Raw genomic sequence first — 19,112 nt, forward strand, 5'->3', positions numbered from 1 at the left:
AAGTGACTTGGTTATGAAAGTGGATGCTCTTCTTTCTGCCCAGCCAAAAGGAGAGGCAAGGATTGAGTATCATTTTTTTGAAGAACGATACAGGTATAGAATTGCTGAACAATGCTTTTCTGTGTCTTTTAACCTTCCCATTGTTCTATGTTGCATTTAATTAAAAAAACCCAAAATACTCTAAGTAGCAGTAGGAAAGTCCCCAACAGTTTTCAGGAAGATTACATAAGTTAATTTTATCTATCTCTATAAATATATATGTATATGCCTATTTTTGGTCTGTTTAATTTCTGAACATGCACAGCATTTAAGAAGTAATTTCAGTTCAGGATGAGATGAGTAGCAGTGGGTTATAATACATTTCAAGTGTTTATCCACATGTTTGGTACTTTAAAATTGTATTTTCTTCTGTTTAGTGCAGTTAAACTGAGACCAAAAGAGGGGGAGACCTACTTTGATGTTGTGGCTATTGTTGATCCCGTGACCAGAGATGCTCAAAGACTTGCTCCATTACTTTTGGTACGTAGGCAGGGTTGTGAGCAATTTCAAATTCCATTATTTTGGGACTTTTGCTTCCTCTTTGACTGTGTGGTGACCAGTGGCTTTCTAATAATGTGTCTGAGTTTCACAATGCATTTATCAATGGAAATACTGATTAGGCTGCACTACACATTAACAAGATCATGCTCAGGTACTGTCCAGAGAGCTTTTAGTTTCACTATTCTAAGAGCTTAGTTTGCAGTGACTGTTTTCTTGAGGGAGGTCTCAGCATGCCAAAAAGAATGCCTGAAATATGAGGAGCAGGTAACTGTGCTTAAAACCACTAATTAAAAAGGGGGGTCTTGGTAAAGGAAATCACAAGGAGGGAGGACTGGGAATGAGCAGATAACATCCACCCTGAGGTCCTGTCTGTAAAACAGTGGTCAGCTCTCCTCATTAGCATTTTAAGGGATGTCTCTTTTTCATTACTTTAGGTTTTGAACCAGTTGATAAATATGAACCTGAGAGTGTTTATGAACTGCCAATCTAAGCTTTCTGACATGCCACTGAAAAGGTAAGCAGTTCCATGATACAGGGGGAGCAGAGAGAGAGAGAAACCTGTTGGAATGTGCAAGCAGAGAAGCGTGGTCAGCTGTCCCATAGGAAATCTCAATAACTGCTTTGAGCTCGTTCATATAATAGCATCAATTCCCACAGAATCTGGGAATTTGTGGATGGCAGGAAGTAATTCTGCTGTTTCACAAGTTGGTTGCTTTTAATTTCTTTGTATTTATATAGAATTAAATAACTTGCTAGTCTTAATGGTTCAGTCTTGCACAGACCTTTTTGGTCCTTCAAGATAGAAATTCTGACCTATCCTGAGGTTAACACAACCTGTGTTGCTTTGGACAAAGGCTTGGAGACATTGGAGGTCAGGGAAAGCTGATGCCATCTGCAAATTCAATGAAAGTGAAATATTAACAAATTTTGGCTGGTAGGTGTTCTAACATTTTCTTTCTGAAATTTCAGCTTTTACCGCTATGTTTTGGAGCCAGAGATTTCTTTCACAGCAGAGAATAACTTTGCTCCAGGACCAATTGCCAAGTTTTTAGATATGCCCCAGTCTCCACTGTTCACTCTGAATTTGAATACCCCTGAGAGCTGGATGGTGGAGTCTGTTAGAACCCCATACGACCTTGACAATATCTTCTTAGAGGAGGTAAGAGAAATCATCGTGTTCCTACTGCATTTAAGTGGTGGTGGTTTTCCAGGCCTTTTTTTTTTTTAATGGGAAAGAAATGCAGAATTTTAAAATGCCAGTAAACGCAGAGCTGTGGATATTACTGCATTTGCAGACCTCTAAATGTTTTCTTGGAGGGGAAGCATAAGCTCCCCACAGTCGTAATGATAAGCAAGATTGCTGTTCTCAGTTACTCATGGGTGCCTGACCCAGAGGTTCAGACTACCACTGGCTTGAAGCAGGTCTTTTTTTTCTTGCTCCTAGAAGCCACCAAGCTGATTTTAGCTACCTGTTTTAGTTCTTGTTAACTGGCAAACTCTCTTGTGGTCCACAGAAGGACATGCAGTATCAATGCAGCGGTGAAACCATGCAGCAGAAATCCACTCAGCTGCTGTAGGCTCAGGAGTTGAACAGACCTTGAGTCAGACTGATGGACTGTGGATCTGGGCAGTGCTGCCCCACCTACAGAGGGAGAAATAGGGAAAAACCCTTACTTATTTACCTTACTGTAAAGGTATCACATATGTGTGTGTAAGGAGACTGCCAAAGCCTTTACAAACAGGCCTCTGGAAAAGTGGCAGTCTTTACAGCCTTGTGGGCATCACAAATATGGGTCCCCTTCTCACTGATCACTGTATTATTTGCCCCATCTTACTTCTGCATCTCTCTGATACTGTTAGGGAATACGATATAGCATTGTGGTATATCTGGTATTGCTGATCCTGTACTAGTTATTCAGAAATCTAGGGAATTGGGTGTGTGTTTTATGGTTTGGGTTTAAGTGTTTCTTGCTTTTCATCTCTTAACCGAACTGTAAAGCCATACATGAAGCTGTGATACTACATTTCAAGCCTCTGATTTTCATGCCCACCCCTTAGATTAATTGAAAGCCTGAGAGAGAGGGGGATTTAATGCTTCAGACATTCAAAGTGCATTCCTGAGCTTCCAAATAAACAGCAGCTTTACTTTTGCAGGTGCACCATTTCCAGTTCCCAATGTGCAGTCTGTTGGTGCTGTAGCAATTAAACTGTCATTTTGGATGTGCAATGAGAGGAGATGCTTTGTGGGATTAGACTAACATTCTGCTTATGTACTGTCCTCAGGCTACATCTGAATTTGGCCTGGTAGGGACCCAAGTCTTTTGGGGTTGTGTTTTTTTTTTTTTTCCCTAGTTATTTTTTTACTTCTCTTTCCTTGGCACCTTTGTTCAGTGTAGAAAAAAAGGAATGGGTATTTCCTGACAGTACCCTAGTGCACTAGGGTAAGAGTAATGCAGAGCAGAACAAAACATTTATTTCAGAAAGCTAGGTGAGACCGGCTTTAAACAGATGTACAGTCAAAATTTTGGATCCCTTCATATACTTTTTATGAGATACCAACTCCATTCTCCAGTAAATGTTAAAAAAAAATAAATTGTGGAATAGAGCAACAGTCTTCCCCTTTTATTATCCCAGCACATGCTGAGATTCAAACTCTTTTGGTCTGAGCCACTCTTAACAGTATTTGTGTGAGGTTTGTCACTTGAAGGAGGTGGGCTTTTTGAGGTTTTCTAGGTATTTGTCTAATAATAAAATCACTCTGGTAAAATTGGTTTTTAATTGCTATGGCCATTCTAGAGAGTAACTGAGTGACTAAAAACTGGCACTTTAGAGCTAGTGCTGCAGTCAGCAGTATCTGCTCCTTTCAGGTGGACAGTGTTGTAGCTGCAGAGTATGAACTGGAGTACCTGCTGCTGGAGGGACACTGCTATGACATTACAACTGGGCAGCCACCTCGGGGACTCCAGTTTACACTGGGGACTTCAACCAGCCCTGTCATCGTTGATACCATCGTTATGGCCAACTTGGTAAGTGTTCCACTGGAGCTGGCCACAGCCAGCTGCTGTTCATCCAGTCAGCACAGCCACTGCCATCAGCCACTGAGCCTTTCCTAGCATGGGTGGGTTTGTGGTGGAACTTGCACTCCACAGCTGCTTGCACATGCTTCAGAACCCCAGCGTTCTTCATGCTGATGTCTGAAGCCTCACTCTGTGTTTCAAGATGTGCTCCTTTCCCTTCAGCTAGCTGAGATATTCTGGAATATCTTTAAATGCTGCCTTTCCAGGGAAGCTCAGACAGTTGTTTTCCTGAGACAGGATCCTCCTTAGGTCATCCACTCTGGTGCTGTGAGCCTCAGGCTGTCTCATTTTTGGGACCCATTTCTTCAGGAGATCTATGGCGTAAATGGAGAGAGTCATCAAGAATAGTTGACATTGTAGAAAACAAAGGAAGTGTGAAAGAATGGGATTTATTTATTTAGTTGAGGAAATGTGCTGGAAATCCCAAGTGTATGATTGTTCCCTGCAGCTGCTTTTGTAATGTCACTGCATAAGGGATATGTCTGTTCTCAGTGTCCACACTGGGCCAGGAAAGAGGTAATGGACTGAAATTATGGCAGAAGAACTTAGCTACTGGAATATTGTCTTGATATGTAATGTTAGTGAAAAACCAAAGTAAATTGCCTCTTGTGGGTTTTTTGGTTGGTTTTTTTAATATTTAAAATTTTTAAAGGTATTACATTTATTTAAATTAATTTAAATAAAAACAAGGAAAATATTCACTGGTGCTAAATATTTATTTTAGAATTCTTACTCATTTTCAATTTGTGCCTTTTCTTAGCCAGAGTATATCCTAGAATGATGTGGTATTTCTTACTGTAGAAAGATGTCCCTTATTTTTTGTGTGATCACATGGTGTGTTTATGTTGGGGAGTAAAACTCAGAAGTGTCCTTTTTCTAGTTAGCTATACCAAAATTTAAAAAAATATTTTCAAATTTTCTTTTCAAAGCAGCCTGGCTCACATAGGAACTGCAAGCATTTGAAGCCACAGTACAAAACTGAATGGCACACTAAAGCATCTCTTCAGTTGCATGTATCTTCTGTAGGTGTAATAATCTACATCACAGAGGAAAATGTTCAGATCTGGAATCTGAGGCTTAAAAAAGCTTGAACACAGTATTTGAATTTCACATTGTAATTTTTTAAAGTTCTGTAGAAGATATCTTGCAACATGTAAGTGATGTTACTTCTTCTGCTGTAGATGAATTGCCACTCTGTAGAGCAGTAGAATTCCTTCAGATTTTGTTGTATAATTACAAATCAATGTTTTGAAATCCCCTCACTCTTTCATAAAGGCAACCTTTTGCAGGAAAAGACTTTGGGTTTGAACTGTTCCATCAGGACAATGAAGACTTTGATCTAACAAATAATGCCAGACTTTTCAAGCTTTTGTCTCTAAGGGAAAACCCAAAAATGTTTAGTGGAATAATTTCTGGGACTTATCCCTGGGTTAAAAGCCTTAAGGTTATGTTAACCAACGGGCTTACAAATAACATTTTAGGTATAAAACAGTGAGTCAAAACACATAACTTCAAAGGTAATTTTTCTGCATTTGCATTTTCTGGAAACTGCCAAATATTCTTTTCACTTTACAGGGCTACTTCCAGTTAAAAGCCAATCCTGGTGCATGGACTCTAAGACTGAGAAAAGGCAGATCTGAAGATATTTACAGGATCTACAGGTAGGTCAGGATAAGAAATACTACAACCTTTTTCTTGTACAACTTCTGAAGTAGGTATGCATTGTAATATGTGAATCTAATTGTTCCCTTGCCAAAGTGTGGTGACCTGAACAGCAAATTAAACATTTCATAATGAACATAAGTTATGCAAGGTGAAATTAATTTAAAACCCCATTAAGTGTGTTGAAATAGATGTGTTTGTGTCTTTGTCATGTCTCAGAAGCTGTTTTGCAGTACTGAAGCTTCATACATGTATAAAAATGAGCAGAAGAAATAAAGAACATATTTCTGCTTTGTAGTAAAAGTATCTTGCTCCATTTTCAGCCACGATGGCACAGACTCTCCGCCCGAAGCTAATGAAGTTGTTGTTGTTCTCAATAACTTCAAGAGCAAAATTATTAAAGTGAAGGTGAGTTTAAAAACCAGAGGTACTCTGAAAGAAGTCTGTTTGACCAACAGTGGGGGAGAAGCTTGAATTATGGACTGAAGCTCCCTTCCCTTGAGCATACACTTGAGGCAGTCTGCACAAAGCTCAACCCACAGTATCAGGAGTAGAGACCATCACCTGTAGACTTGATTTGGGTTTTTAATACAGGAGAGAATGACATGTAAGTCCTTTCCTTGTGTATGTCCCTGAGATACAATAATACTTACATTTTCCTGACTGCTTATAACTTCAAGAAAAAGCAGTTTTGTATGCCCTATATATGCCTAGTAATAAACATTCAGTATGTCCATTGAGCCTGCATTTTATCTGTCACAGATAAATTGTATTCATTTGGCAATATCTTTTCTGTCACTTTGACACAGGCTAGGTGAGAATATATTTGAAAAAAAAAGAAATAAAGGTAAATTACTAATCTACTGTGTCTTAGGGTTGCCTATCAAGCAATGCCATAGCTGAGAAGTTTAAGGAGAATGACTGAGATAAGTGATGGCTATAACAGAACCAGTTCACACCTGACACCATTTACTTGTGCTGGATTAATTTTGGGATGTTCTCCCCATTCACTGTTTTGTCTGTGTGTCTGCTTTGGAGTCTCACTGACCACTTAAACCACTTAGAGACTGATGGAATTGGTGTGTTGATTTTTTGGGTTTTTTGAGGGATGGGAAGTGGGGAGGATGTTAGTTTCTCTGAAGGTTTTTCTTTGCCAGTCTCCATCATCAATGTTGCTCACTAAACATCTCTTAGAAAAGCATTTCTACCACCCAGACTAACATGCCTTTGGTGTCTGAAAACTGCTTTGGAATCTCTTTGGAAAAAGTCACTTCATTACTGAGCTGTTTTCCCAGACAGCTTAGGTTACCTGTCAGCTCATGGGGTGTAATTCAAGTAGGTAAAAACAGATGTCAGGATAACACTCCTGACAAGATCTGCTCAATATGTGCTTCCAGCTAACTAAAGCTGTGTTGTGCTTCACAGGTTCAGAAAAAGTTTGATATGATGAATGAAGATCTACTAAGTGATGGCACCAATGAGAATGAATCTGGATTTTGGGAATCTCTCAAATGGTAAAACTAAATCAGTGATAACCTGCAAGTCTCTTGAAACTGGAGAACTATTTGGCAATATCATGATGTCTGTGAAGTTCTACAGCTGTCTATGAAGACTGCTTGAATTCAGAGCTGTCATTTACTGGACTCCTCTGTTTCTAGAGATCTGGGCTTCTGCATTGCACCTGCTTTTACCTTCCCTTAACCCCCCCTGCTACTTGGGATCCTGAAAACATTGTTCCTTCCCAGGAGCTGCACCTCAGCCAGTGCTCTCTCAATCAAAAGGTGTTCATGTCTGAGCTCCTGGATCTTCCCTGTCTGTGTGCCCAGCACTCTGCCTTGGGGAAGATGCCCTGGCCAGTAGGGAATGACACCAAAAGCCCACAGACCAACTGTATTAAAGCAAAAATGTACCCATTTTCTGTTTTTGCAGCCTTTTCTATAGAGATGGCCCTTCCTATCTTGTCCTTCACAGAACCATATTTTTCCTTTCAGGGGATTCACAGGAGGGCAAAAGAATGAAGATGTGAAACAGGATAAAGACGATGTACTAAATATATTCTCTGTGGCTTCAGGACACCTGTATGAGAGATTCCTACGGTTAGTTGAGAATTTATAGTCCCAGTATCCCAAATGGTAGAGTCCTTGCACAAGGAAAAAGATTACAATTTGCAAGAGTTATAAAAAACCCCACTTTTTCAATGCTTCAGGAGTCTACTAGAATCTGCATCTGCTGTGTCACAGGAACTTTTGACTGCATAGCATTCATGAGTTAAAAATAGACTTAGTTTAATAGATGGTGTGTTGCTGTCCTAAATTTTCTCACTACAGTATTGCCAATGTATGGTGAAGAAGTTACAGAATAAGTCACAGTTGCTTTAGTAAAAATCTGGGTTTCTGTTGTTCCCAAAGGACTGTGAAAGCCAACAGCTTGTATATTCTCTGGCTAGTAAAAGTATAGAGATGCTGGGGGTTTAGTAATTTTGTAGATAAAATTAAGCAATTTACAATAGGCTGAAGCTACCCACTTTTTCTTTATGCATGAAGTTCAGTTACCTGACACATAGCTGCAAATAGTTCAATCATGTAGCCCAGCAATTTGTAGTCTGTTACACAGCTCATCTTCCATGGGTGCCACTTGTTCCTGCAACTGCTTTATTTTCTTTTCTTTTGATAGCATAATGATGTTGTCTGTGCTGAAACACACCAAGACTCCTTTAAAGTTTTGGTTTCTGAAGAACTACTTGTCACCTACGTTCAAGGTTTGTTATTAATTAGAAATTTATTTGGTGGTGGGGGAAAGCTGCTTCCCCCTCCCTTCCCATTGCTGCACCAGCATCACTTGGCTAAACCTGTTCTCACCCAAAGCTGGAGAAAGCCTCACAGGTGAGAATGTCAGCTGATGTGACAGTAGGCCAAGTTGCTCTAGTAAAAAAAAAATTCTTCAATGCTCTTCTCTCATTTTACATGCTCCCACTTACACTGCTTTGTACAGCTTTAAGTAATTGTCCCACCTGTGAACTTTTATGATTTGAGTAATGCAGTCTTTTAAACTCATCTGTAGATCACTATAAAATGGCTCATAAGGAGCTGTGTGGACAAAAGTGCTGAAATATTTAGTTGTCTCAGGATAGTTGGCTTTACAATTTGTGTTGATCAGCTTGGGGCTCAGTGTTGTGTGAATTAAAACTGAAACTAATTTTCTTTGTGGTATTTCATTTTCTGATGTTCTGGGCCTTAGACTGAAGTTTGTCTCTTTTAATAAGCTTTTCTTTTTCCTGCAGAGGAACAAAGAAAGAGATAAGCTGTTTTTTTCCCCTCCCTCTGCAGGAATTCATCCCATACATGGCCAAGAAGTACAATTTCCAGTATGAGCTTGTCCAGTATAAATGGCCACGCTGGCTGCACCAACAAACAGAGAAGCAGCGCATCATCTGGGGTTACAAGATCCTCTTTCTAGATGTGCTCTTCCCATTAGCTGTTGATAAAATCCTGTTTGTGGATGCTGATCAGGTAACACAGAGGCTGGAGTAATTTTTTTTTTTATAGTAAGTTCTTCCATACAATTTTGGTATTGTTGGAAGGGTTGCAAGTTTGAACCCTTCATAGGCATGACTGGAGGTTGGTTCTGTAATTATTGCATGCTTCACTGAGGGCTGGGTCTTGTGCCTGTTTCCACAAGATTGGTTTTGTTGGCCTGTCTTTTGCTGTTATCTGGTTCCTCGTTCACTCACTGTGATTCCAGCTAGTTTGCCAAATAGATTCTCACTTCGCTCCTCCATTTTCCCAGTTCAATCTGTTCTCCCAGCCTGCAGATCACTTACCACAGGCAGTATTTTCCTAAGTCACCCACCACCCTGCTCTGCCAAGCCCCTGCTTTTAACTTGGCCACATCTGAGTGGCTTTCAGAGGAGGAGAAGGCAAATCCCTTATGCACAAGGCCATGTCCTGCTGCAAGGCAAACAGGAGTGGAAGGCTTTGTGTGTGCTCACTCCTCAATGGGTGCAAAGTGCAGGAAATGTGCACAGTGAGAGCTGCCAAATCTACTCTCAAAAATGCATATGAAATGAGAAGTACAGATTATCAAGTGAGTGTAAACTGCCTTGGGGATTTTGGCACATGTACAGTGTGATCCCATGCCAGGCCAAACTTAAGATGAAGGATCAGGTAGGGAAGATTTCCAGCTACCCTGTTGCCTGTCATTTTAGGCAGTTTGTTTCTATGTGAGACATATTAAGGCACTTTTGTTTCTCATCAGAGTGGTATTTTTAAAGTAGTGCTAGTGCCACATCTGTGTTAAAAAGACATTAAAAGCTTTCATCCCTGAAGGGCCTGCAAACATTCAAGAGGAAGGGATACCAAGAGCCACAGTAGAGTTCATATTTATAGTATAGTATAGTGAGAATTCTTGCTGCTTATTAAGAAATAGTTTTGCACTTCAGCTGTCAAACCATCCCCCACCAGCTTATTTGAAACTATTTTATTTACTCCAGCTCTAAGGTCAGGGGAGACAACACCTTTTGTGCTGTATTTTTTTACTACATACACATAATGCAAAAGACTGCCACGTGCATTAGGTGCTTCTTCCTTTATCTGTTTGCTCAGTTTGAATTAAATCCTGTACAGCATTTGCAAATAACCCATGGCAGGCTCCTAGAAATCAAAATAAAATGTCCTTTCCCTTCAGATTGTGCGCACAGATCTAAAAGAATTGAGGGATTTTAATCTAGATGGTGCTCCTTATGGATATACTCCATTCTGTGACAGCCGGAGGGAAATGGATGGCTACAGGTTCTGGAAATCAGGATACTGGGCAAGTCATTTAGCTGGAAGGAAATATCACATCAGGTACTGAAGAATTCCTTTATTTATTTCTTTTTCAGAATAGATAGAGGGGTAGAATTTTTGTTGCTACTTAGACTTAGCAGAAAACGAGCTGAGGTGTGCAGTGCTGCATGAGCCACTTCTTACTTCCTGCTGCCTCTTCAAGGTTCCATGGCCTGTGGTCCCTTGGAAGCACTAGGGACACTGAAGTTATTTCCAGTATGCTACAGCTTTTACAGATGAAGAACTGAAGTGTTAACTAACAGACGTCTTCCTTTGTTAGCAAATGTTGGGACAGGGACTGCATGATAGCAAAGCTAAGACAGATTTGTTAAAAATTCTTTTTCATACATGCCATGAACTTGTTAGAACTGCTTTCCTGCCTTGTAAGAGATCATCTGATGAGCTGCCACCCTGAGATTGTTTTAGGGTATTGTGTCTCAGGGGTCTAGTGTTGTGCCCCAGTGAAATGTCATTACTGATTGCTTCATCTCCATGTAGTGCTCTGTATGTTGTGGATCTGAAGAAGTTCAGAAAGATAGCAGCTGGAGATCGACTCAGAGGACAGTATCAGGGTCTGAGTCAGGACCCAAACAGTCTGTCCAACCTTGATCAGGTGGGTTTTATTGTCTTTGTTTTGTTTTACTGGGCTGTGGTGTCAGGTTGAGACTTGGGATTTTTCCAAAGGACTTTGTTAGGAATGGGATGAAGCGTTGATTCATCACTTCATATTTGCATTGAGAAGAAAGAAAACTCTCACAAAGGTTAACCTTTAACAATCCTAATCACAATGCTGTTGATTTGGGAGGGGGGTTGCTGCTCCTATTCTGCACCCTGTGGAAAGAGCTACTAATTCTTACTCTGCACAACAGGATTTGCCAAACAACATGATCCACCAAGTACCAATTAAGTCCCTCCCCCAAGAATGGCTGTGGTGTGAAACATGGTGTGACGATTCCTCGAAGAAGAGAGCAAAAACCATTGATCTGGTGAGTGCAGGATGATTCCCTCACTCTTACATCATATTAAAATACAGCAACCAGTTTTAGAGGCACTTCCCTCCCTCAGCCTGTATCGGTTTTCCTGCACGTTTTCAGCACTCAGGTTTTTTCCACTAGCTTCTGCATTTGTTTCTCTTACCTGGAGCAGTGGCATAGTTACTAATTTGGAAAGAGACTTTGCAGTGTTCTCTAGCTGAAGTACAGGCACCACCAGCAGATTGATCCCTGCAGAGGGAAGCACACCTCTGTTGAGTGCAGAAACCTTTTGTAGCCTGTCTGTTCTGTTTGCAGTGTAACAACCCAATGACCAAAGAGCCCAAGCTGCAAGCAGCCATGAGGATAGTTCCCGAATGGCAGGACTATGATCAAGAAATCAAACTGCTCCAGAGTAATTTCCAGAAGGAAAAAGAAATGGGAACACCAGCTAAGATGCCAGGACAGCACACACATGGTAATCTTTGTTTCTGTACTTCTGTGACTTTCTCTGTGCCTGTTGGTCTTGTGCTGTGTCTTCCCTCTCTGTGAGCTTGTACCATGCACAGGGGCTGCATTAAATCATCAGGGAGTGTAATGGCATGGGAGAACCATGCTGAGCAAGTTTGGTGTAATTTAATCTAATTCTGAAAGCCAGAGAACAGACTTGTTCCAGTTCTGTACAAGACCCTCACTGTTCCTGAAATTTTATGAGCTTGGCCTTATCTTAACCCTTAAAGAAGTGCTGCTGCACACTGTGGGTGAGAATTGTTCTTCAGACACTGGCACCTGGCAAAGAGCAAGTCCTGGGAGGCTATACTGATTTTCAAACCAATCTGCCAATTAAGGCAGCTCAAACTGAGTGCTCATTTTTCTCTCCTCTTCTACAGATCCAGCAGCACATGTGGAATTATGATCCATGGAGACAAATTCAAGTTAGACTCTTTCATAGACAATTTTTATATTGAAAGCTAGTTTTTCTCCGGTGTGTCTGCAAAACTGCTGAATAATTGAATGGGATGATGTATGCATTTCTATCACTTGCCTTTGGGTTAATTTCTGCATATGGAATAGGATCTGGATTGCTGGAATTAGCATTACTGGTGTTCTGCACCTGTGGTGGAGATGAAAGACTCCACGATGGAATTTAGTGTTTCAGAAAAAAACTTCACAATCCACCAGAAGAGTCACAGCCTGTTCCTTCAGCTGTTGCTGCCTCCACCACTGATGAAGCTCCAGTTTAGCCTCAGATCTAACCTGAGAGTCTGGGAATTGCAGATACACATCCTAACCTCATCTGATGGACATAATTTTTCCAGGTAACATTATAAAGCTCTAAATTATGCCTTGAATTTGGGACACTGTTTCATCTTCAGGTTTTCAAACAATTGAAAATACTTCTTGGATTTGTTCAATCTGCCCTTGATTTTGTAACAAAACCAGCATTATTTTGATTTTCTATTTCCTGTCATTTCTCCTAACTTTTGATGGTTTGGCTTAATGTAAAGCCACCACAATCTATTTAAATGCCTATCCAAATACAAATGCCTAAGCTTACAAAGTGAGCAGAACACAGAATTTGGCAGCTGAGTTCATCCCAGCCTATATGACTTGAATCAAAGTGCCCTCCCTTCCTCCTGCTCCAAGTGTAAATCAGTCTGCAAAACAAGTAGGGCCTTCCTCTTGCTGTGGTTCACTGATTCATGAATGTTTTTTTTTTTTTTTGTTTATGAAAAATCTGTGGAAGCTTGGAAGTTTATCATCATGTAAATTGCATTAACTTTATTTTTCTTCAAACAGAGATGTTGTCACATCAATAAAAACTTCAGAGTTCTTAGGTCTTAAGCTTTAGTTCCCACTCAGTCCTCTGATCATCAGTTTTCCTTGCACACATTACAGTCCTAATTTGATTTGGGGGTTTCTGGATACTTCCCTTGCATTTGCTCTCTTTCTGTGCGTAGACAAGAAGGTCTCTTCTTGCAAGGATTAATTACCCTGGGCTAGTTTAATCATTCACATTCATGTCTTCATTTTTAAAGATGCTGCTGCCATAGTTCTGTACTATGAACATACCAATTAAAGAAAACCCTCAAACCCAGTTTCCCTCATTCTGAAGGGTTAATAATCTGCTCTCTGTGACAACTGAGGAGTTGAGGAGTTGAAATGTAACAACCAAAAGAAGATTTCTAGTACAAAATACAGTCACCTGTGCAGCTTGAAAAATCCAAACTTTTTTGGGTTTTGTGCCTCCCGTGTTTTTATATAGGTAGATGTTTTGTGCTGTAAGACCTTCAACCCAATAATCCTGACTTGAGATATTCTCCTGGGATTGCTGTGTTGTAAATCCTGTCATGTTTTGGAGGAATCTGAAAGAAGACATCAGTAGTAGTGTTTAAACTGTTCAATAATGCAAGTTAAGAGAAAAAGCAGCTTTCCTCCAGCCAGCTGAAGGGCCCAAATTTTTAAAAAAAGCACATTAAGAGCAACTTACAGAGTTTATCAGAAATTTCCCACTTTGTGGGGTTTTAAATTTAGACAGTCTGTCTGGTGGCTCAAAGTGACAGGTGAGGTGCCTTGTGCTTCCCATCAAAACTGTTCCACTTAAGGATAAGCAGACTTACAGTGGCAGGACTTCTTTCTAGTGTAGAAAAACAACACACCTGCCAACAAATTAATTACATGTTATGTCAGTTAGCTAAGACAGCACAGATAAGACTGTCCTTTCTGTGTTCAGCTGCAAATCACTTCAGCCTTGCTGGAGCACGTGGAATGGCACAGGAAGAAGTGGGCAGCAGCTGTGCATCACCATTCCCTCCAGGGATGGATGGGTCAAGAATGTGCTCAAGCCCTCAGAACAAGAGCAGCTTTCTGTGAAAAAAGGCCCTTTCCTATCTAGAACCATATTTGGCTTCTTTTTTTCTCCCCAGATTATATTAGGAGCCACAAGACTGAGAATAAACAACTTCTTAAATTCAGCATAATTTACTGTGCTTTGTTGAATAAGAAGATACTTAAAAATTAAATGTCAGTTACAGTTTTTTAAAAATATGCTCCTTCAGTCTGATAGTTAATGTACGTACTTGAACACCCACACTACATCCTTTTATTTGAAAACTTAAAAGATCTGGCTAGCTATGGAAGATAGTTTTGTTGCCTCTAGTTAACAGATGCCATGCTCTTCATTTTTTATAAATAAATGTCATCTAACTCATAATTGATAGAAACCAGAAACATATTGTAACATTCTGTACCTTTGCAGTTCTCATAAGAGTCCTGTAGCTGTTCTCAAGTACAATCAAAAATGCACTTGGTACTGATCATTCTGAATGTGAACTATTCCCATTTTTCCTGAGAAGCTGTTATTTACTTCCACCCAAAAATGACAATCAAGAAGAGAATAATCACTTCCTTTGTATCTGTGCATATGTTTGCTCTTAGATGTTCAGTGGGGTCTTGGAAGACAAATAGTTTGTCACCCCCATCTAGAAAGCATCTTGGAGTGAGATGCTTAATGAAATAGAGCTGCTGCTGATCATATCACTGAGGGGCTGGTCCTATAACTTGATGGTAATTAGAAAATGGGGATTACAGAGGTCACAGTGTGGTTTTGGATCCCCCAGACTAGAAAGGCCATTTCTGGGGCAGAGTGATGACATTGTTCCCATCTCTGGCTACAAGCAGCTTGACCTCTTGGTGAGGTGTTCACACTTGAGAAATGCCTGGTACTTTTATTTTAAAAGGAAGATTTCATTGCCTTACTAAAAAGCAAATAGCAAAGAAATAAGACTTTGAGATTTCACTTTGATTTAGCCTATATGGGGTTATAAAGAAAATGAAAGGGACATGTACAAAGCAGTAAATACCCAGTGACAGTCTCAGGAACTAAAACATTTTTTTTAAATTATCTTCTGGTTTTACCCAAATCTCAAATTCTGTAATCCATTCAAGAGTATTCCATAACTGCATGGCACTGATCCCAAGTGACTCAAGGTATGGGGAGTTCTGAATGTTACTGAGATCAGCGAGTTTCCCAGAACAATGGTGACAAGGTCCAACATAATAAAACCTCTTCTGTTCTTTACCCATGTCTCTCTTGTCACTTGCTTTGGGGCAGATAGCTGAGGTTTTAAGTGTTCCCAGGAGTACATTTTTCATTTCTTGTATGCAAGTGTTGGGATCCTGCTGAAAAGCTAGAAGGGAAAAGGAGGAGTTCCTCCCCCCAGCCAGTCCTGTTAATCATGATATTTGAGTAACCCCTAAATTGAGGCATTTCTGTTAAATAATATGAATATTTTATATAAATCTACCTTTTAGGTCTTTTTTGGAACCCTACCTACTACTACTTAAAAAGAATGTTTCTATGTCAGCTTTTTTGTCATTTCTTAATTTGATTTGGTCGTACACTGATATTTCACAGTAAGCACTCAAAACGTGATCCTCCAGAAATACTTCAGAGGTGTGTCTGAAGTTCTTTCAGAGTTGGGAGTTAGTTCCAGGCTCCTATGGGACTCTCAAAGCCTCTTCACCAGAGCATCTTTATTAATCAAAGAACAATAAAGTGGACACCTTGACACAGGAAGCCCAACTGAATGCTACAGAGACATGCACTTGCTTTCTTTACAGTTGACTGTTGGAACTTGCTCAGATTTGGAAAATAAGACCAAATCCTAGGAGACAACTAAATGGGGAAAACAGAACAGCCAGAAAGAATAAATACACACCATATGCCTATGCCTCCTCAACAGCATTTTGTACTCCCCTCCTTTTGCTTTTGAAGTAACTGTACATACACAATGCTGAAGTACTAATCACCTTCCACCCCAAAAGAGCTGCATAAATGAGAAAAATTTTAATGGAGGAGTTGGGGAGAGGGGATGCAAAAAGTCGTTTTGAATCTTTTTTACAGAAATTCAAAAATTTTGTATTAACCCGAATACAACAGCTTTCTTTGATGGGCACGCTGTCCCATTCCTTGCTGGTTTGCTGTGTACCATTTAGGCTCTTTCTGGGGAAGACACAAAGCCATATGAGGGCAGGCAGCACTTTTTCTACAGGTAAATAAATCACCTATCCATGGGCTGCTCTTGCTGCCTGTTTCTATGTGTTTCATTTTAAAAGGAAGATTTCACTGCCTTACTAAAAAGCAAATAGCAAGGAAATAAGACTTAAGGATTTCTTTAGCTGTATGGGGAGATAGAGAAAATGAATACTTGCACCAAGGTAACAGGATGAAAAGTCACTAAAATGCACTTCAGAGTCAGACAACAACAGTTATGCTGCCCTGATCCCCAGGGCTTAGACAGAGGGACAGGAATAGCCACACCAGTCTGCCATGCACACTGCTAATCCTGAAGGGCTCCTGCTCCCAAATTGCTGGTTTGGCCCATCCGAGGCACACCTGGCAGTCCCTGTGCATACAAAAACATCCCTGAGCTTAGCACACAGCACAAACCAGCACTGTCAGCTGTGCTCTGGGTGCACCAGCCCTTCCTGTCCCCCCCAGGGAATCCTTGCCCACAGCCAGCTCTGCCTGCAGAGCCCAGGCCACTGGATTTAGTCCTGTCCCCAGAACAGCTGCAGTCTGCAGCATAAGGGAGCCCCTTCATCCATCCAGGCCATCCCAGGGGCTGCTGGCTGCGAGTCCTCTGCCAGGTCAGCCCTCCCAGCCCTCCTTGGTGGGGAGTGAAGGTGCTCAGACTGCCAGTGCAAAACCTGCGAAGGGGAACCAGAACTGACCCTCAGCAGTCCTGGAATTCCTCTGCACAGAGCCTCTGCCACACATCTCAGCAGCTGTAGCTGTCCAGAAGAATCTTCAGGTACTCTCCCCAACAAGTGAAGCCTGATTTGCAGCCTCTGCAGAAGTGCACACCAGGAAAGGAGTGAAACCTGTACCCTCTGGAACCGAGACTCTCCCATCTGCCATCCCTAACTCAGCAATGGCTAGTGGGACACAGAGCACAGGGTTCCCCAAGGAACTGACCTTCCCAAACCCTTGCAAGTCACCACAGAAAAATTCATGCTGACACTGGATTTACACTTCAAGCTTGCACCTTGGCTAACAGTGACAGTGTAAATATCCCAACATCCAGAGAAATTCCTCTCCATTTACTCCACCCACCTCCTCTTTGCCACATAACTGTATTTACCCAATCATGGTAGTGCTGATGGATTATACACTCCACCTGTTTTAAGTCAACACATGGCTCTTCACTAACCTGAAGATAAAGGCCTGTCCTCCAATCTCCCTTTCTGACTGGATGCTGGCTGCTCTTTGGAACCCAGGTAATTGAGCAGCATTCCCTAACTGGGACACTGGAATATCATTTCTGACTACCAGGGTTTATTGCTGCCTGAACTTCTATTGAGACCACTGCTGAGAAAGATTGCCTCATTCTTGGAATACATTGAATTTGTTCCTTATTAGCCAGTTTGGAGATTGGTGAGGAATGAGAAAAGCACTTCTGTGTGAAGAGCTGGAACAAAGAGCTCTGTAATCCACCTGATTATGGCACAGCAGGGTCCCCTCCTGCTCCTGGGCAACAGGAAACCTGATTAGCCATCAGGCATTCTCCTCTCTCTGGTCTTACTGCACCTGAGCACAAATACACCTGGAGACTCAACCTGCCTGGCCACAGGGCTGTGGGTTTGCTGAGGATCTGATGAGCCTGCAAGGTGTGGGAGTGTGTGAAGTTCTCCCTGACAGCACCACTTAGAAAGCCAAGACATGACTGATCTTTTCCAGCTCATGGAGATGAGAGGGAAGGACCAGGACATGCTGGGACCTCTCAGCTGCCTCAGCAGTGCCACAGCTCAGTGCTCTCACCCAAGGCTGCTGTATTTCTCACCATTCCACCTTGTGTTCAGCTTTTGGCTTCCTCCTTAAAGATACAATGGAACAGAGAACCTGCTTTGTTTCCTTAAAATTAGTTTTCAGCACTAAAGGTGTTCCTTTTTTTTTTTTTTTTTTCTTTTTTGCTTCCCCTTTTCTGGGGAAAGTTTCTACCACATGTACATCTCCTTCCTCTACTGGAAAGAGCTGGTCTCAGGTCTTAGACTTATTCTTTAACCTCTTCCACCCCATGTAGGTGTTTATTTAGTACAATAAATATGCAGAAGGTACTTCCAGACATCAAAATATTTCCCATAGCCTTTAGACTGTTTTCTTGATGTTGTCTCCTTTGCTTGGTTGAGTATTTTCTAATTTTTTGGGTTTTTTAATAAGTAAAATGAAAACTTGGCACCAGAACTGGATACATTCAACTTTGTCAACATTACATCAAGAAAACATGTTTATGTGCATGTGCATTTCTGTATATCCACCCTCATCCTCTAAGTATTTGCCTTTTATACCATCAAGCTCTACAAGAATTCTTCCACCCAATCCACTGAGAATTTCTTATTAACTGCTTTGTCCATAACAATCACCAAAACTCCTTGTTAACTCAGGAGTGCAGCCCCCTATTTCCTGGAAGTCTTTATGTTTCATATTCCTAAACGTGCAGTTTCAAACTTGCCAAATTACCAAAAGGTTTCTGTGGTTCCCCCTGAGGCAGAAAGAGGCCTCGGGGTTTTGTTCTGCTGTGTGTGATTCACTGCTGCCCAGCAGCTGTCACCACAATTGCTTCCAGACCTCCAGGAAAGCACAGACCTCTGCAGGGGAGAAGAATCCCAAACACCTTTCTGATAGGGATTCCCACTAACTATCACTACTAAAACTTTGGTAACTGGGTTTTAATTCATTTAACACGTGCCCCAGCAATACAGTAACATTATTTTGGAGCATCATGGTACAAGTAACAAAAATTTTGTGAACTGTTTGTGTCTACACTCAGTGTTGCTATTATCCCAAACCTATAATTCCTCGAAGTTACACTGGTTTGACAAGAATTATGTCTCATAAAAATCCCTCGAGTAATTTTAGCTCTCGAGGCACCCCAATCTCCCAGGAGCTTCCCCCTCTGGTTTCAAATTCATGTTTGGACAAGTAGTTCTTTGCTGAGCTTCTCTGGAGCATGTGCCTTATCTTCCATACTTTATCA

At 41.1% G+C, this 19,112-nt stretch overlaps 1 protein-coding gene across 1 annotated transcript in view; it reads left to right on the forward strand.

Moving 5' to 3' along the window:
• The window catches only part of UGGT1 (UDP-glucose glycoprotein glucosyltransferase 1), a 37,123-nt gene extending 24,147 nt beyond the window's left edge, over window positions 1-12,976 (forward strand). Inside the window, exons 26-41 of the mRNA XM_062498793.1 lie at window positions 4-93; window positions 417-519; window positions 975-1,054; window positions 1,510-1,699; window positions 3,408-3,566; window positions 5,193-5,278; window positions 5,603-5,687; window positions 6,705-6,793; window positions 7,271-7,375; window positions 7,953-8,037; window positions 8,606-8,788; window positions 9,963-10,123; window positions 10,601-10,715; window positions 10,972-11,088; window positions 11,392-11,551; window positions 11,964-12,976. Coding sequence (XP_062354777.1) covers window positions 4-93; window positions 417-519; window positions 975-1,054; window positions 1,510-1,699; window positions 3,408-3,566; window positions 5,193-5,278; window positions 5,603-5,687; window positions 6,705-6,793; window positions 7,271-7,375; window positions 7,953-8,037; window positions 8,606-8,788; window positions 9,963-10,123; window positions 10,601-10,715; window positions 10,972-11,088; window positions 11,392-11,551; window positions 11,964-11,989 — 1,834 coding nt within the window. The 3' untranslated portion in view covers window positions 11,990-12,976. The remainder of the gene's footprint in view (window positions 1-3; window positions 94-416; window positions 520-974; window positions 1,055-1,509; window positions 1,700-3,407; window positions 3,567-5,192; window positions 5,279-5,602; window positions 5,688-6,704; window positions 6,794-7,270; window positions 7,376-7,952; window positions 8,038-8,605; window positions 8,789-9,962; window positions 10,124-10,600; window positions 10,716-10,971; window positions 11,089-11,391; window positions 11,552-11,963) is intronic.
• Window positions 12,977-19,112: the final 6,136 nt, after the last annotated feature.

Source organism: Cinclus cinclus, chromosome 10, assembly GCF_963662255.1.
Source record: "Cinclus cinclus chromosome 10, bCinCin1.1, whole genome shotgun sequence".
In the NCBI taxonomy this organism is placed as follows: domain Eukaryota; kingdom Metazoa; phylum Chordata; class Aves; order Passeriformes; family Cinclidae; genus Cinclus; species Cinclus cinclus.